Source organism: Crocodylus siamensis, chromosome 4, assembly GCF_052110815.1.
Source record: "Crocodylus siamensis isolate JL-2025a chromosome 4, ASM5211081v1, whole genome shotgun sequence".
Lineage (NCBI taxonomy): Eukaryota > Metazoa > Chordata > Crocodylia > Crocodylidae > Crocodylus > Crocodylus siamensis.
This window is the reverse complement of record NC_143398.1, coordinates 944078-960857: the sequence shown is the minus strand read 5'-3', so window position 1 is coordinate 960857 and position 16780 is coordinate 944078. Positions and strand designations below refer to the sequence as shown.

Genomic DNA, 16780 nt, shown 5'->3' with positions numbered 1-16780 from the left:
GGCAGGTGACAGACGTGGACCCTGGGCTTTTATTATTCCCAGCCTCAAAACAGAATAATTATCACTTATTCCAATGCCTGTCTATCTACCCACAGCTGGGAGATGCAGGAGGAAGGCAGTGTGCAGGCTTGCAGTGGGTCTCCTTGAATGTGGGAGGTTCTCCGACTTTCCTCCAGTCTCTATTATTCTACTCTGCTAACAAGCTAACCTTTGCTGATGAGCATGAATGTTGTCAGATCTGCAAAGGTTCGCTCTGCGGTCCCCCCACAAATAACCCTCCACTGCACTCACACATTTGGGACTGTGGTCCCTAGAGAAGGACAAGGCTGAGAGGAGAGTGTTAGTTGTGGCTGCTTCCTATATTCACTGAACAAGGAAATGCTATCACCAGATGATAAGGTATTAAGCTGTCGCCTTCACCCCCTATTAGTGCTTTCCAAAAGGCAGTTCTGGACAACTGGTCCAGGTCTAGCCTGGTGGTCTTTACTAACAGACTTGATTCTACCTTTCCAGGCTACTGATTGTTGAGCCCTAAACACGTATTAGCCCTAAGCAGTCTATACTAACCCTAACAGTCCTAAATAGCCTGACTACTGCGGCAACTGGCTTCTTTCTTTTTGTCTCATCCTGTTCACCCAGCAGGACTTCTTATTGACTGGAGCCATGAGGAGCTGATTTGGCGAGTATCCTCCGCGGACACAGTCCGGGACCTGCTCTGCCAGGATGGGCTGCCCACTGAGCAATATGAGAGCATCGTGGTTGAGGACCGACCAGGAGAGGCTGTGCAGGTGCCAGACTGGGACATATGGAGCAAGGTGCAGCTGTACTGCGCTCTGAAAGCAGCTACCCGGTTCCTCATTGAAGAACTCAAGGGTAGTGCTCAGCAGTGTGAAAAGGCAGGGGCCTTTGCATTTCAGGGGGCTGCTTTTGAGCCCACCCTGAGGGGACATGAGTTCATCGTTTTGAGGGTTAGTGCCTAACACCTCCTTGTGGCATTGGGCCGTAGGAAAGAATTTTTATGGAAAGAATACCAAACTAAAGCAGGCCTGCCAAGCACTCCCATCCAGCCTGCAGCAACCACCAACAAACCAATTGTGCCCTGCCTAACCCTTCCTCCCAAATGGGTGGGAGCAAGGTGCCCATGTGTGTACAGCCTCCCCCCGCCCCAAACATAACCCGTTGCCTCACTCCCACCCTCACGGATGGAAGGGTCCAGCTGAGCCAGCGTGCAGTTTCCATGCCCGGCTGCTGTCACCGCTGCTGGAACTCCCGGGGCCTGCAGGCATGGAGGTGGGTCACGGCTCCAGCAGCGCTGCACATCAGTGCAAGACGTGCAGCCTCCCCCAGGCCGTCTGTATTGCCAGCACTCCCCAGCACTCACGCCAAACACAAGCACGAACTAGAGGTACTCCATCTGCAGACCAACGGGGAAGGTGCGGACCCTCCGCGAGTGCCTGGGGAACGCCCCAAACCGAACTCCTCAGCCTTCACTTGCTATAGACCTGGAGCTGACCCCGACGTATTCCTCAGCATCTTTGAAAAGCATGCCCGACGGTTGAAGGTGCCTGAGGAGGAGTATATGCTGCACGTAGCGGCTCTGGTAGATGGCGACCTGGCGGCGGTCCTGAACAGCCTGCCCATGGATGCAGCTGAGGACTATGATACATTTAAACAGGCCGTGGCTGCAAGGTTCAAGTTAGGGCTGGACTATTTCCGGAAAAAATTCCGGAATCTCCGCCCACAACTGGAGAAGTCAATGGCTGATTATGTGGCCTTGATGTGGGATGCTTTCCTTAAATGGGTAGGGGGAGCCAAGGCTGACACTGCTGAGAAAACGTACCAACTCATGGCATTGGACCAATTTTATTATTGCTGTCCAAGGGAGGTTAAAACCCTAGTCAAGGACAGGGGCCCCAAAACCGTCCATGAGGCTGCTGAAATTGTGGATCAGCTGTTGCTTAATCGTGAGGGGCCAGACAAGAAGCCCCCCTACTCTGGGAAGGAACATAAAGGGGTCCAGAGAGGGGGAAGGGAGGGCCAGGTCCAAAAGGGGAAAAGGGGCCATCTCAGACCGAGCAGAAGGAGCCCCTGATTCGACTAAACATCCCAATTCGGAAAAGAGGGGGTGCTATAACTGTGGGGAGCCACATCAAGCCCAACTGCCCAAAGTTAAGCCACAAACCCAAGCCCGTCAGACATGCAACAGCTGTACGCAGTGAGGGGGGAGACCCGAGCCCCTCCGAGGGGTGTGCCTGTTGCTATAGGATCACAAACCCAGAGGAGGTGATGGCCCCCCACCGGACCAAGATAACGGTCAATGGGAGAACCCTTATCGGGGAACTGGACACGGGGTCCAGCGTGACATTAATCGATGCCAACCTGGTTTCACCTGCGGATATAATCCCAGGGAAGACCCTTACCATTCAAGGGGTGGGGTCTCCGCCATTTGAGATACAGGTAACCTGTCCACCCATCGAGTGGAGAGGCTGCGTGATGCATGTAGAAATGGGTGTGATGGAAGGGGCTCCAGCTCCCGTCCTGGTGGGACGGGATATACTTACTCGAGACCTCCTGCACAGAGAGATGGACCAGGCCCTAGAGCTAGAGCCCTACCGCATCAATGTGGTGACACGTCTGCAGAGCAAAAACGCTAGACTGGGAGGGTTAGAAACTCCCCAAGAGACAGCCACACCACTGGCTGCACTGGGAGAGGCCCCAGCGAAGGGTGAATGCACACCAGTTCCTGAGGGAACTAGCAACCCCGAGGCGGGGCTAAGTGACAGTCCCAGGGAGGTGTTTAGTCCATCAGTGGCAGAGGAAGGAGAGACTCTCAGGGAGGAGTCCAGTGAAGTACCTGAGGGTGAAGGCACACTCCCTGCAGGAGCCCCCGAACTCTCTGTGGACAGCTTAGCCCGGCGAGAGGAGTTCGAGCAGGAGGTTCTGGCAGACCCCAGCCTGGAGGACCTCCGGCAGACGGCTCAGGAGCAGGAGAGTGAGTTTACCCCAGAGAAGAGGGAACAGGAGATCTGGGATAAGGGACTTCTCTACTGGTTGTGGGTGCCAAAGAGCCACGCCCAGACCTGGGAACCCCATCACTGGATCATAGTACCTCGCAAATAAAGACAACAATTGCTCTCCATGGCTCACGATTTACCGTGTGCTGGTCCCATGGGCAGGGAACGGGCACGCCAGCAGCTGCAGGCAAACTTTTATTGGCCCCGAATTGCCCAGAATGTGACGGACTACTGCTGATCTTGCGAGACGTGCCAGCGGAAGGGCAAAAGTGGGGACAAGAGCAAGGCTCCCCTACAGCCCCTCCCTATCATCGATCAACCCTTCCAACGAGTGGGGATAGACATTGTGGGCCCTCTGAGGCATAAGACTCGTAGAGGGAAAAGGTACATCCTGACTCTAGTGGACTTTGCCACTCGGTACCCGGAGGCAGTTGCCCTGACCTCCACCGAGGCACCTGTGGTTGCAGATGCCCTAACCAAGATCTTCTGCCAGTTGGCTTTTCCCTCTGAGATCCTGACCGATTGGGGTGGAAATTTCCTGGCAGAGGTGATGACCACTCGTATGATCAGGGGTCAGCAGGGCAGGCCTTATGAGGAGAGGCTACGGGACCTGAACCTGTTTAGCCTCCACAAGAGAAGGTTAAGGGGGGACCTTGTGGCCTGCTACAAACTGGTCAGGGGGGATCAGCAGGTATTGGGGGAGTCCCTGTTCCCGCGTGTGCTGCCAGGAGTGACCAGGAATAACGGTCACAAGCTGGCGGAGGGTAGGTTTAGATTAGATATTAGGAGGCGCTACTTCACAGTCAGGGCAGCTAGGGCCTGGAACCGGCTTCCAGGGGAAGTGGTGCAGGCTCCTAGCCTGGGGATTTTTAAAAGGAAGTTAGATGAGCACCTTGCCGGGGTCATCTGACCCCGGTGCTCTTTCCTGCTAAGGCAGGGGGTCGGACTAGATGATCTACCTAGGTCCCTTCCGACTCTAGCTACTATGAAACTATGAGGTGCCTGTGGGAGTGCTGTGGGGTGAAACACCTCAAGACCACAGCCTCCTACCCTCAGACAAATGGGCTAGTAGAGAGGTTCAATGGGACCTTGAAAGGTATGCTTAAGGCCTATGTGGACTCGAACCCCAATGACCAGGATGAGAAACTGCCGCATTTGCTCTTTGCTTCCCGGGAGGTGCCCCAGGAGTCCCCGGGGTTCTCGCCAGTTCGAACTGATGTTTGGGAGGCGAGTCCGAGGTCCTCTCGATCTGGTGAGAGAGGAGTGGGAAGGGAAAATCCCTCCCACCAAGACCTCCGTGGTGGAGTATGTGCTGAACTTTCATCAGACACTGACTGACATGATGAAAGTGGCACGAGAGTCCCTTGGACAGGCCCAGGAGAAGCAGAGGGTCCTGGTACGATGAAAAGGCGTGCTTGCGTACCTTTGACCGCGGTGATAAGGTTATGGTTTTCCTGCCACTAAAGGCAGACAAGCTGCAAACCGCTTGGGAAGGTCCTCATGTTGTCCTGGACAAGCTGGGTGATGAGACCTATGTTGTGGCCAGGAGTGGGAGCAAGCCTAAGACTGTTCATGTGAACATGCTTAAACCTTACTTCGATAGAGGGGATGCGGTGCTCTGGATTTCCTCAGTAGAAGGATCACCCGAGGACCCCGAGGAGCCGGTCGTGTACGGTGACTGGGATGGGGAGGCAGGAATAGAGGAACTGCCTGCTCCCAGGACAAGGACAAGCTGCTTGTGGTACTCAAAGACTTTGGGACAGTGTTCTCCAACAACCAGGTAAAACGGACCTGGCGGTGCACTCCGTAGACACGGGCAGCCATCGCCCTGTACACTCCCGACCGTACTCAATTAATGAGGATGTGAAGCAAGCAATAATGCGAGAGATCACAGAGATGGAGGAGTTAGGGGTAATCTGGCCTTCAGTGAGTCCCTGGGCCAGCCCGGTGGTACTCGTCCGGAAGCAGGACGGGTCCATCCAGTTCTGTGTGGACTACCAGGAGCTGAACGCTATCACCACCCCTGATGCATACCCTGTGCCCAGGATGGACACTTTCCTTGATTGTCTGGGACCAGTGTTACCTGTCAGCTCCATGTTCTGGGGGAGCCCTGACACAGGACACAGACTGTCTGACTCACAAAGAATCGCGCCCCCCACCTAAACAGAACTGATGAAGATGCAGTGAGAGATGCACCTAAATCCCTCCAGATAAGGGTGACAAGAGTGCAACTGCCCTAGGTCTCATTTGCACCTGAGATGGGACCAGATGACCATTCATTTACATGAGAGATGGAGAACAGAAAACCTGAAGCAGAGACTGCAGTGAATTCTGGGATCAGCGAAGCAGGGAGCACGGCATGATGGGGAAGCTGTGCTCCAAATGCTCATCAACCCCCACACCCAGCTCAGCACTTATCAGACCAGTTCTAATCTGGCTCTACAAAGGACTTTTCCTTCCCCCGCCCCCATACACACCTCTAAGCAAAAGTAAGTTTATTGGGCATCTCGGGCCGTACATTCCCCGGTCCCACTATGGGAGGCCGATGGAAACTTAATCAGCTAAAACTCGGTTGCTGGGTTAGGGAGCGCTGAGGCAACAACTGAGTCAGAGGAGGTACGGGCAACATTTGAACAATGGTACAGGGTTCATCACCGTGTCCAGCCCGTTGGAGCCCTGACCACAAGTGTTGTCATACTTTTCCCGAGACGACGGGTGGAAGTCCTCCCCACAACAGGTTATGAACACTCCAATAAGTGCCTTAAGTCTGTTAAAAGACTATAGTAAGATCTGGAGAAGTCATGCTAAGCTGAGGCTTGTTCACAGCAAGTAAAAATCCCAAACCCTGATGCTGCAATCTATTGTTTCTGGAGACACCAGGAGAGATCCCATCAAGTATATCTGCTATCCATAGGAATGTCAAGCTGGCTCCAAGTAGGTGTTTCCTGAGTATCAATCAAGTTCCTGAGATGTTCCACCCAGATAACCCCTTGTCAATAGAGAGGACAATTTGATTTACACTATTGAGAATGCCTGAAAGAAGCTGAACTGGGGGTATACAAATCTGTAATAGAAGCAGCAGTGTGTGCTGACACCACTCGCTTTCTTCTGGAGAGGCGGCAGGAGGCAGATCGTCTCCCTTCAAGGATCGTGCTGAGAACTTTGACCTGTCGGCTCTGCAGCCCGAGTGCCTGGGACTGGTGAGATCCCAGCTCTCTCTCTTTTCTCCTCTCTCTCTCTAAGCACAGATTTCTGAACTTGAACTGTATTAGTTAAGCTTGAGCTAAGTTTCCCCAAATACTTAGTGAAACCAGGGTATACTGTGACTGTTTGTGTTTGTTTTTCCTTTGCATGTCTATCACTACTAGTGTCAATATATATTTCATCTACTTAGCAATAAATAACTTTGATAGTCAAACTGGTGTTAACTGGGTATATTTCACTTTCTTTACTTCTCTTTCCCCACTTGCTCTGTAGCAACGCCCCTCTTACCTAAGCTAAAGATCCCTGTGAAGCCCAGAAATACTGTGGGGTCTGCTCATCAAGAGACTAAAAGATTGGGAAGTGCTGAGTTCGAAACACATCAGGGGATCAGCTTGTACAGGCTGATTGACCCAGTTTGACTCAGACGTGCCCTGATGAACTGAACGCTGGCCCATGGGGGTGTCATCTGGACACCCAGCCGGATTCAGAGGTATTCTGTTTAAGTGTGTGCTTATGTCTGACTGTAGTTTATTGTTGCTCTGATGAACTGACTCTTGGCATATGAGGGTGTCAGCCTGTCCATGCTGATCAACCCGGCCAGGTCAGGCGTGTCACATTAATCTGTGTGTGTATGACTGATTTGGGGACTGGAGGAACCCAGCCCCACTGAACTGAGTTTTTAAGATAGCTCCAGTGGGGGTGAGGGCTTGCAGAAGGGAGAGATACAGCTCCATACAGAAACACAAGTAACACAAGCAGCACATTGATAGAATCACCAAGACCCTAGTCCTAATAAATGAGCACACCCCAAAGTAGCAGGCAAATCTGGTAACAAAATTGGTGGAGAATTCGGGCAGCAAGTGGCTCTAATCACGTGGTAATTGTTGGGTATTTGCTGCAGAGTGGTAAACTGAGGCACCAGTCTGAAAGCTTTACTTTCCTTTTTTTTTTCCTTTTTTTTCCTTTCCCTTTTCTCTCTCTCTCTTCTTTCTTGTCAGACCAAGCTCCTTCAGCAAGGTCCCTCTCTCAGAACCTTCTGTAACTTTTAAGTTAAGAACTGTGCTGGAATACCTTTAAGACTGTGCTATAGAATTAAGAGCTGTGCTTTAGAACTAAGATTGTGGAGTAATACTGTGTCAGTGTAAAAACTACGTGACTGTGTAAAAGAGACTTTTTGATAGTGAGCACTAGTATGATAAGGGAAATGGAGATGTCTGGAAAAACCCCTTTAGCTGCTCATTCGAGACAGGAGAAATCCTGCAGGTTAGAGAGATGGGTAATGAAGACGGGAAAATGTCCCTGGGAAAAAGGGTGCTTCAAGGGTGAGAATCCCCTGATTGAGGCAGGTTTGAGTTTTGAACAGTATTGCACCACTCTTAAGCCACGTAGTAGTGCAAAAGATGCAGCTGCTGCCTGGGCATTGTTTTATGCATGTTTGGAAATGATTGAAATGTTGAAGGGGAAGCAGGAATTGGAGCTTGAAAAAGAACAGTTACAACAGCGTTTGCAAGATTGTGAGATAAGTGGGTGTGATTTTGTAGCAGAAAAGCTTAAACTGGTAACTTTGCTTAGAGATATACAGGAAGACAGAGACAAGGCCAGCAAGACTTTAGAGTTGTATAAGAAAGAATTAACACACACCAAAGTGTTGTTAGAAGAAGCCAGAGCTGCAACTCGTTTCCTGGTGGAGGAAAACAAGGCAGCAAAGACAGCAGCAAGTCATCAGAAGTGTGAGGCAGAGATCAGTAAATTGCATGCCCAACTCAGTGCTCATAAGGGAGTGGTGGCAGCTGTAAGGTTGAGAGAGGATTGTGGTTTTGAGTCCCCTGGGAAAGTAGAGATACTCCCTGATGCAGTCCCCAAAAGCCCATTCAACCCCGATTGGCCCCACTTTCATAATGTTGCCCCTGTTACCGCAAAGGAGGTTAAACACCTAGTTGCAGGAGATTATATGCCCACAACGGAGATAGTCAGTGACATAGTGAGATGGTCTCCCAGTCAAGCCAAGGCTATTGCTGAGAGACTGGGGCCACTGAACCGAGACACTGCTATTGCATGGCTGGCTCATGTTTGGCAAATGTACCCCTCTGCTGATGGCACAGACTTAACTCAGTTGGCTCAGCTGTGTGCCTCCCCTTGTGATGCAGACGCTCTAGACATGGGCATAGGGTCTTGGGAGCGAACTGCTCCTGGACCCCAGGAATGGATGATAAGCGCTCTTAAAATATTACTGCCTGCTTCTTCCCTTAGGAAATTGTATGTACTGGAAGAGCAGAAGCCAGGAGAAGCCCCAGAGTCTCACCTGATCTGAAAAAAAATGCTAGCAGCTCTCTTGGATTCATTACCCCTGACAGAAGAGAACGGGGTTATCACTCTCCAGTACCAGGGACCTGAATTAATACAGAGCACCTATGCAGGGTTAAATTCCCAGACAAAAATGACCATAGGGGTTGTGGATCTAGACCACATAACCTGGAATGAACTAGTGGCGAAAACCAAACAGGCAGGAGATTTGCTGCGAGAGACTGGTGTCTTAAAGAGGCAAGCAGGCAAAAAGATTACATCAGAGCCTGTGCAGGCTGTCACCCTTGCAAATAATGGTCCTCACTCTGCCAGTCGCCCTCCCAATTCTAATCCCCCTTTGCCTCACAACCCTGGGCAACGACAACCCAAGGAGTCTTTTAGGAGAATGATTTGGAAAGAGCTAGTGAATTTAGGGGAGGATATGGGAAAATGTGATCGCCAGCCCATTAGTGTCCTGATTAATGCCTTGTCTCAAGCCGTACGGAGAGCAGAGCTAATGCAGGGAGCACCCCCTCAGCCCACTGCCCCAGTACAGAGTGCATCCCGTGCACCCGCTCCCGGTCAGCGCCAGACCCCGGCCTCCTCTCCCGAGTGCAGTCTCCAGGGCGAGTCTGCTGATCAGTGGGGTGCCCGGTTCTCCTCGGGCCTCCCCAGCTGGTCGCAAGACTTCAGTGTGACGTACGGGGGAGACGCACTGTGAGGGCGACGGTGGGGAACCCAGGGGTGTTAGCCCACTTGCTAGTGGACACTGGATCTTCTGTAAATATTCTAAGTCCCCAGTGGCTCTCTGGAGGGAGACCCACCACGAAACATGTTCAGCTCAGTGGATATGGGGGAGAAATTCAGGAAGCTCCTGTCTGGCAGGATGTGCCCTTGCAAGTTGACAGATTGCAAGGAAAAGTGGAGTGCTGTGCTCATGAGGGCAATGAGAAGGGAATCCGAGGAGCTCCTTTCCTCCAGGCATTTCAGCTAACTGGAGATCTAGCTAACGGGGTGTTATGGAAGGTAAAAGGAGGATCTGCAGAAGTCTCTGCTGTGCATCGTTGTGCTGCCATAAAAGCACCTACTGCCACCCTAACCTCCCTTAGTGATTCATGGGTACAGGAATTTCCCAGGTTGTGGACCAAACATAAGGCTGAGTGTGGAAAAATAAATGCTGAAGTTTTGATTGAAGGACAAGATCCCCCTCCTCAGAGGCAGTATAAATACCCAGCTGCAGCAGAGGAAGGCATTAAGGATACCATAGACAGTCTCTTAGAACAAGGAGTGCTTGTGCCTACGCAAAGTATTTGCAATTCTCCAGTATGGCCAGTCCTTAAAGCGGACGGGGTCACTTATAGACTGACAATAGATTTCCGTGCCTTAAATGCAGCCACCCCGGCCACTGCTCCTGTAGTAGCTAAATACAATGAAATCTTGGCAGCAGTAGCAGCTGGCTCCAAATGGTTCTCTGTAATCGCTTTGGCTAATGCTTTCATGGCTATCCCCCTCCATCCTTCATGTTGGTGTAAGTTTGCTTTTACCTATAGGGGACAACAATACGCCTTCGGCCGAACTCCCCAAGGTTTCCATTCTTCCCCTAGTATTTGTCATGCCCATGCCACTAAGATGTGGAACCGTTTGAGCCCTAAACACCACTCACACGTGATTTCATACGTGGATGACATTTTGATACACACCCCCACTTCAGAAATGAACAGAGAAATCACTAAGGAGGTGCTGACTATAGTACAGGAAACTGGATTTAAGGTGAATAGAGAAAAGGCTCAGTTGGTGCAGCAACAAGTGAAATACCGGGGTGTGTGTCTTGGAGAGGATGGCAGGTCTCCAGATCAGCAAAGGGTAGAGACAACAGGAAAGCTGCCTGCTCCCACAGACACACACTCTCTGCGAGCTCTTTTGGGAACTGTTAACTTCTCCAGAGAGTTCACTGAAATGTTCTCTGACAAAGCTAAGCCTCTGTACAAATTATTAAAGAAAAACAGGAGTTGGGAATGGGGAGCAGACCAACAAACTGCCCTGGCTACCTTAAAACAAGATTTAGCTTGTGCTCCAGCACTGGCGTATCCAGACTCTGGCCTTCCTTTTGTGATTCAGTTGGCCTCTTCCGAAACAAGCATTGGAGCCACTCGTAGTCAAAAGCAATGTGCTAAGCTCCGAGTCATTGCATATGCCTCCAGGCTCTTAAATCAAACAGAGCAAGGCTTTACCCCCTGTGAAAAGGAGCCTTGGTCTGGAGCCTTGCGCATTGGGAATTTATTATTGGAGGGTCAAAGTCACTGTTCAGACTGTGCATTCCCCTCTTAAGTACATCATATCAGGGAAAATACAAGATGGCCAGGTCTCTAACCCATGCATTGCTCGGTGGACTCTCGCCCTAGCAAACCAAGGAGTAGAGTTTAAAAAAGAGCAAGTTGTTTCACCAGCCCCATATGGATTAATCATAGAAGGAGAGGAGCACACCTGCCCCCTCCCTCTTCTAAAACACCTTGAATGGCCTGTCCAGGGAGGCAAAAGGCTTGCAGATGCACAACAGAAGGGGCTTGTAGTTTGGTTTACAGATGGATCAAGCTTCTACCATAAGGGGCATCCCCACACAGGGTACGGAGCCATCCGCATAGATGACGGAGAGGGGCTCCAAGGACCAGCTCGCCCCCATTCTGCCCAGGCAGCTGAAGTAGAGGCAGTCAAAGCCGTCCTAGCTTATGAATCTCGGGACACTTCTGTTGCTATTTATACTGACTCTGACTGGACAGCCAGAGCAATCACTGTGTGGCTCCCACTTTGGTTAGCTAGAGAGATGGTAGCTGCAGATGGGCGCCCCATTTCTCATTCAGACAAATGGAGACAATTTGCTGACCTGATCAGAGAAAGAACTGGGGATACCTGGGTAACTCGCACCAAGGGGCATCAGAAAAATCACTCAGAAGAAGCACACTGGAACAGTAAAGCTGATACTTTAGCCAAGGCTGCTGCTACTAGTAGCCACACTGAAGGCACAGACCAGGTAAAGAAAATAGAAGCAGTAACTACCCGGAGACAAACTTTAGGGAAAGGAATAGATACCTTAGACTTAAGTATCCTTCAGGATGGGATACAGAAATCCAGTCCCTAGCCAAAGCAGGAAAAGATCTCACTGGCAAGTACAAGATTGAGCAGTTTGATAATGTCTGGTGGGCCGTGAATACAGATGGTCAAAGGCACGGGGTAATCCCCAGCCAGGTACGGGGAGACCTGATTCAGTTTGTGCATGAGCAAGGGCATAAAGGGAAACAGGGTACCTTGAATAGGATTAAAGATACAGGCTGGTGGCCAGGCATGAAAGCAGATGTAGATCAATGGTGTGATAATTGCTTACAATGTGCCATGGTTAATGCTGATCCCCACGTTCAAAAGAATGCATTGGGGCATCAAAGAATAGAGGGTCCTTGGTCCCGGATTCAAATAGGTTATATAGGTCCTTTGCCCACCATGAGTAGAGGGAATAAATACTGCCTGGTAATAGTAGACCCCTTCTCTAAATGGGTGGAAGCCACCCCTACTAAAATCAACACTGCCTCTGTCACTGCTAAACAGCTTTTCAACATAGTCTTCTCAAGAATGGGAATTCCCCGAGTGATTGATTCAGATTTAGGATCTCATTTTGTGGGGGATGTTATGCAAGAGCATTTAAGCAACGTTTCCACATAGCCGGACACCCTGAGTCCTCTGGACAAGTAGACCGAACCAATCGTACTCTGAAGGAAGCTTTGAGAAATCAGGTAAAAAGCTCAGGAAAAGGTTGGGATGAAAAGTTACCAGTCATCTTGATGGCTCTAAGAGGCTCTAAGGCAATACATGAGTACACTCCCTTTGAGGTCATCACTGGACGGCACCTGCGCACGCCTGAAAGCTGGTGGTTGGGAGTAGAGCTGCCCAGTGCCTGGGAAGGGAAGGTGGTGGCAGATGAGTGGGTACAGACCCTTGTGGAAACAATAGCTGCGCTACACAAGCAAGTGGCAACACAGCTAGGCATAATACAGCAAAACACAGACAAGAAGCTAGGATGGGGAAAACCTCCTTTAATATGGGAAATAGGCCAACCAGTAATGTCTAGGAGGTTTTCAGCGAAGGAGCACTCTCTGACTCACACCTGGGATAGTCCTTGCTTTATTCTGAATAGAGCCAGCCCCAACGTTTACCAGGTTGAAATCCGAACGGAAAAGGTAGAAAAGCTTGGGGAAAATGGTTTCATTCTTCACAGCTCAAAGAATGGAAGGGTAAACCACCGGACCCTCAAGGAATAGGGTAAACAGTCTTCTCTATCCTGCCGGCCACCCTTCTCGGCTAGCAGGAAGGAACGGCTTTGAGCCGTTGGAAAATACGCATCGGATAGGCTTGTCAGTGCCTACCCCGATGCTGAGGCAGGAAAAGGCCAGAGGAGTGCTCAACTTGTTATGGCCGCCCTCTCGTAGATCAATGCTCCACTCTTACCCTGCAATGTGATCCCAGCTTCTCCCAGTATATACGGGGGGAGTGTGAGAGTTTGTTTTTCTTTTCTCTGTCCCCTCACAGGTCTCCAGACATGAACTCTGATGTCCCATAGCTGCACCAAAACCCTGCTGTATCTGGAGTCTGATGTCCAGACTCTATTCTGAACCTGCAATGCCTCTGAAACTCTGGAAGTGTGTGCCAGTTGGAGCCCGGGAAATAAAATGGCTGTGCCACATGCATGGATTTTATGGAAATGGAAGCAGCCCCCTGGCCCTACAGCGCCGCGACCAGTTCTACGCTGCTAACCTCGCCCCAGGCTGCCCCGGCAAAGCTTTGCCAATGGCACACAGAGTGCCACGGGGAAGCCACTCCAGTTTCGCTGTGGAACTAAGGCCATCCCCGGCTCCAGTCCAGTCTTCTGTAAGCCTTCATGGACTCGAGAGGAATCTGTACCGCCACAGACAACCAGGAATAGCATTGCAAAGGATAGGCACAGCCAAGGGTGCATGGTAGCCCTAGTTTCCTCTGCTGTGTGCGGAGTGACCATGCCTCTCCGTGTCATTACTGTAATCGGGACTCAGACACCTCCATTACCAGGCGATAAACTGCAGCTATCGCTAAGCACACCAACAGGCAAAAATATAACACAGTTCCTTACGACCTGGGTACCACTGAATTGGACTTTAGCTGGATATAACCTGGTCCAACAAGGTCCCCCAGACTGGGTAGTCCCATTAAATGGCACACACTGTGACAAGCTCATGCCAACAATTTGGTTTAAATTCTACGGGCAGATGGCCTTTTCTGAAGAGTTCTATGAGCCAGGACTGTATAGGGGAGAAGTGGGCCAGCAACAGAAAACAGTTTTACACCTTGATCCTCTAATCACAGACCTTGCTTCCCTCCAACATTTAAGGGCCCCAATTTCAGGACCCCACATACTAAAATGGGATCACCAAGAACAATTGGTTCTTCAACCTCAGACATCTTTAAAGGAAGTCCAAATCTATTTAAAGGGCATGAATATCTCTCACATTGCACCTATATGTGCTCCCCTAATTGAAACTAGCCATAAAGGTTGGAATGAATGGGTAAAACTGTGGCAAGGAGTTAACCATGTAAATAAGGTAAAAAGGGAATTAAGTGATTGGATTGCACCAGTAGGAGCAGGAGTCTCTTTAACTGATGCTGCAAATATAGAAGTTCTTGCCAAGAAACTGTCATATGCCACTGAAAATATGGGGAAAATGGGAACTCCATTAACCACATCTTTAAAAATGTTAAGCGAGGAACAACAGCTAATAAGTAAAGTATTTCCTGGGTGGGAAGACCTCATAGAAGGGGATGAAAAGTTATTGATGTCTGGTGTACAGTCTCTCCAAAATAATGTATCATTGGCTTTAGCATGTGAGCAAGCTCAGGCTCTCACCCAAAATGTCATCATGGGAATGATTCGGCAAGCCATGATGGGACAAATTCCCATGGAAGCAATCAACCTGATTCGGCCCCATGCAACAGAGGAAGAATTAGTCCTCCAGCCCTGTGGAGATTAGTTAACGCTTCGTACATTCACCACCAGCAAAGCTTGCAGTTATTCCTTATAACTGTGGCAGGCAAGGAAGTTAGAAGAATCCACCCAGTAGTCCCATTAGGATTGCAAATTGATGATAGCTCCGTGATGTACTCCAGGGATCATAACACTTGGGCCTGGCAGAAAGATAATACATGGAAAACCGTAAATGTAAAAGGGTGTAGGAGAAAAGAAGCTTTGGGTTATACCTGTGAAGACCAAGCATTGGAGGAGCATGATGAATGTTTTTTCCCAAAACCTGGGAACAAGTCTCACTGTTCCTTCAATGTTTTCCGAGAAAGGGAATCTGCTATTGTTTATGTGGGTAAAGCATGTGTGTGCATGAGAACAAGATGTGATATTGTATTAATTAATGGATATTGGATTCAACCTATGGTGCCTTATATTAATCGCTGTTTCTGTAACGCAACCACCATTGTTACTTGTGATCTTAAGTTTACTGTACCTGTATGGACCATACAACATTTGAATGCCTACCCTGAGCTCTACAAAGAGGTGTCCCCCATTTTACTAGGAATGGGTCTCATCACCATTAAGAATCTATTAACTCATCCCTCTTTACAAGCTGAACTGCAAAGACTCAAAACTTTGGGAGAGAATGGCAAACTCGAGATTCAGCACCACAATCAGGAGATCTCTAAGCTAGCAGCTACAGTTAAAAATGCCGGCCATCACTCCTGGTGGGAGGTTTTGTTTGGATGGAGTCCCAATGCAACAGGACTTTTAAATGTCATGCTTCACCCCACTGTAGTAATTATTAGTTTTCAAATTATACTAGTGATTGGTCTAATGCTACCAGTTTGCTGGATCCAGAGACTGATGCGACGATTGCAATGGATAGAAGATCAGAACCAGTACCATGGAGCAAAGATGTGATGGGGATACTCGCTCAGCGGAAGCACCCCATCAACGGGGGGAATTGTTCCCTGTCCGCTCCATGTTGTGGGGGAGCCCTGACACAGGACGCAGACTGTCTGACTCACAAAGAATCGCCCCCCCCCACCTAAACAGAACTGATGAAGATGCAGTGCAAGACACACCTAAAACCCTCCAGATAAGGGTGACAAGAGTGCAACAACTGCCCTAGGTCTCATTTGCATCTGAGATGGGAACAGATGACCATTCATCTACATGAGAGATGGAGAACAGAAAGCCTGAAGCAGAGACTGCAGTGAATTCTGGGATCAGCGAAGCAGGGAGCACGGCATGGTGGGGAAGCTGTGCTCCAAATGCTCATCAACCCCCACACCCAGCTCAGCACTTATCAGACCAGTTCTAATCTGGATTTACAAAGGACTTTTCCTTCCCCCCGCCCCCACACCTCTAAGCAGAAGTAAGTTTATTGGGCATCTCAGGCCGTCCATTCCCCGGTCCCACTAGGGGAGGCCGATGGAAACTTAGTTGGCTACAACTCGGTTGCCGGGTTAGGGAGTGCTGAGGCAATAACCGAGTCCGAGGGGGTACGGGCAACATTTGAACAATGGCACAGGGTTCATCACCGCGTCCAGCCTGTTGGAGCCCTGACCGCAAGTGTGGTCATACTTTTCCCGAGACGACGGGTGGGTGCTAGAATATTATTCAAGCACTGTGTACCCTTGTAGAAAGAGAGAGAGAGAGAGCGAGAGCCACAAGGAGACATGTCCAATGCCGACCAGTCTGCCTTACCAGCCTGGGAGCGATGGGACTGTGCAGGGGGGAGCGGGGCAAACTGCTGCCACTGCAGCTACCCCAGATGGGTGCGGGTTTTCCAGCAGACTCTGCGGGAGGTGACCCACTCCTCCAGGGACCGGCAGCCTATAAGAGACTCCAGAGTTTCTCGGGAGCCCTGCCAGTCCCTGCAGGGGAGGAAGGATTTGACTCTTGGCTCTCCCATATTCAAGAGACTTTACTGACTTGGCAAATACCTGATGAGGATAAGCGACGCCGTCTGCTGGAGGTCCTGAGGCAGCCTGCCGTTGGGGTTGTGAGGACAGCCAAACTCCGGAGCCCTGCTATCACCACCCAGCAATGCAGGCAGGTCCTTCAGGATGCTTTTGGCCAATGCACAGAAAGTGGTGGGGGGGTGGGGGTGTACTGCGATTGCTGGGAACTTTCCAGTGCAAGGGTGAGACTCTTTCAGCGTATGTCCTTCACTTGGAGCCCGTGCTACAGCACCTGGTGACCCAAGGAGCACCGAGTGTCAGTGACGCCGATC

At 50.2% G+C, this 16780-nt stretch overlaps 2 protein-coding genes across 2 annotated transcripts in view; one reads left to right on the top strand and one right to left on the bottom strand.

The window, feature by feature from the left end:
- LOC149865316 (uncharacterized) overlaps window positions 1-16780 on the bottom strand; it is a 180631-nt gene that overhangs the window by 73641 nt on the left and 90210 nt on the right. The gene's annotated exons all lie outside the window — the stretch shown is intronic.
- On the top strand, window positions 5235-16623 carry LOC149865320 (uncharacterized). The gene is given in 3 exon segments (XM_090041300.1): window positions 5235-6214; window positions 13077-14534; window positions 14537-16623. Coding segments are annotated over 2 exon segments (1959 nt in total). The 5' UTR covers window positions 5235-6214; window positions 13077-13501; the 3' UTR covers window positions 15463-16623.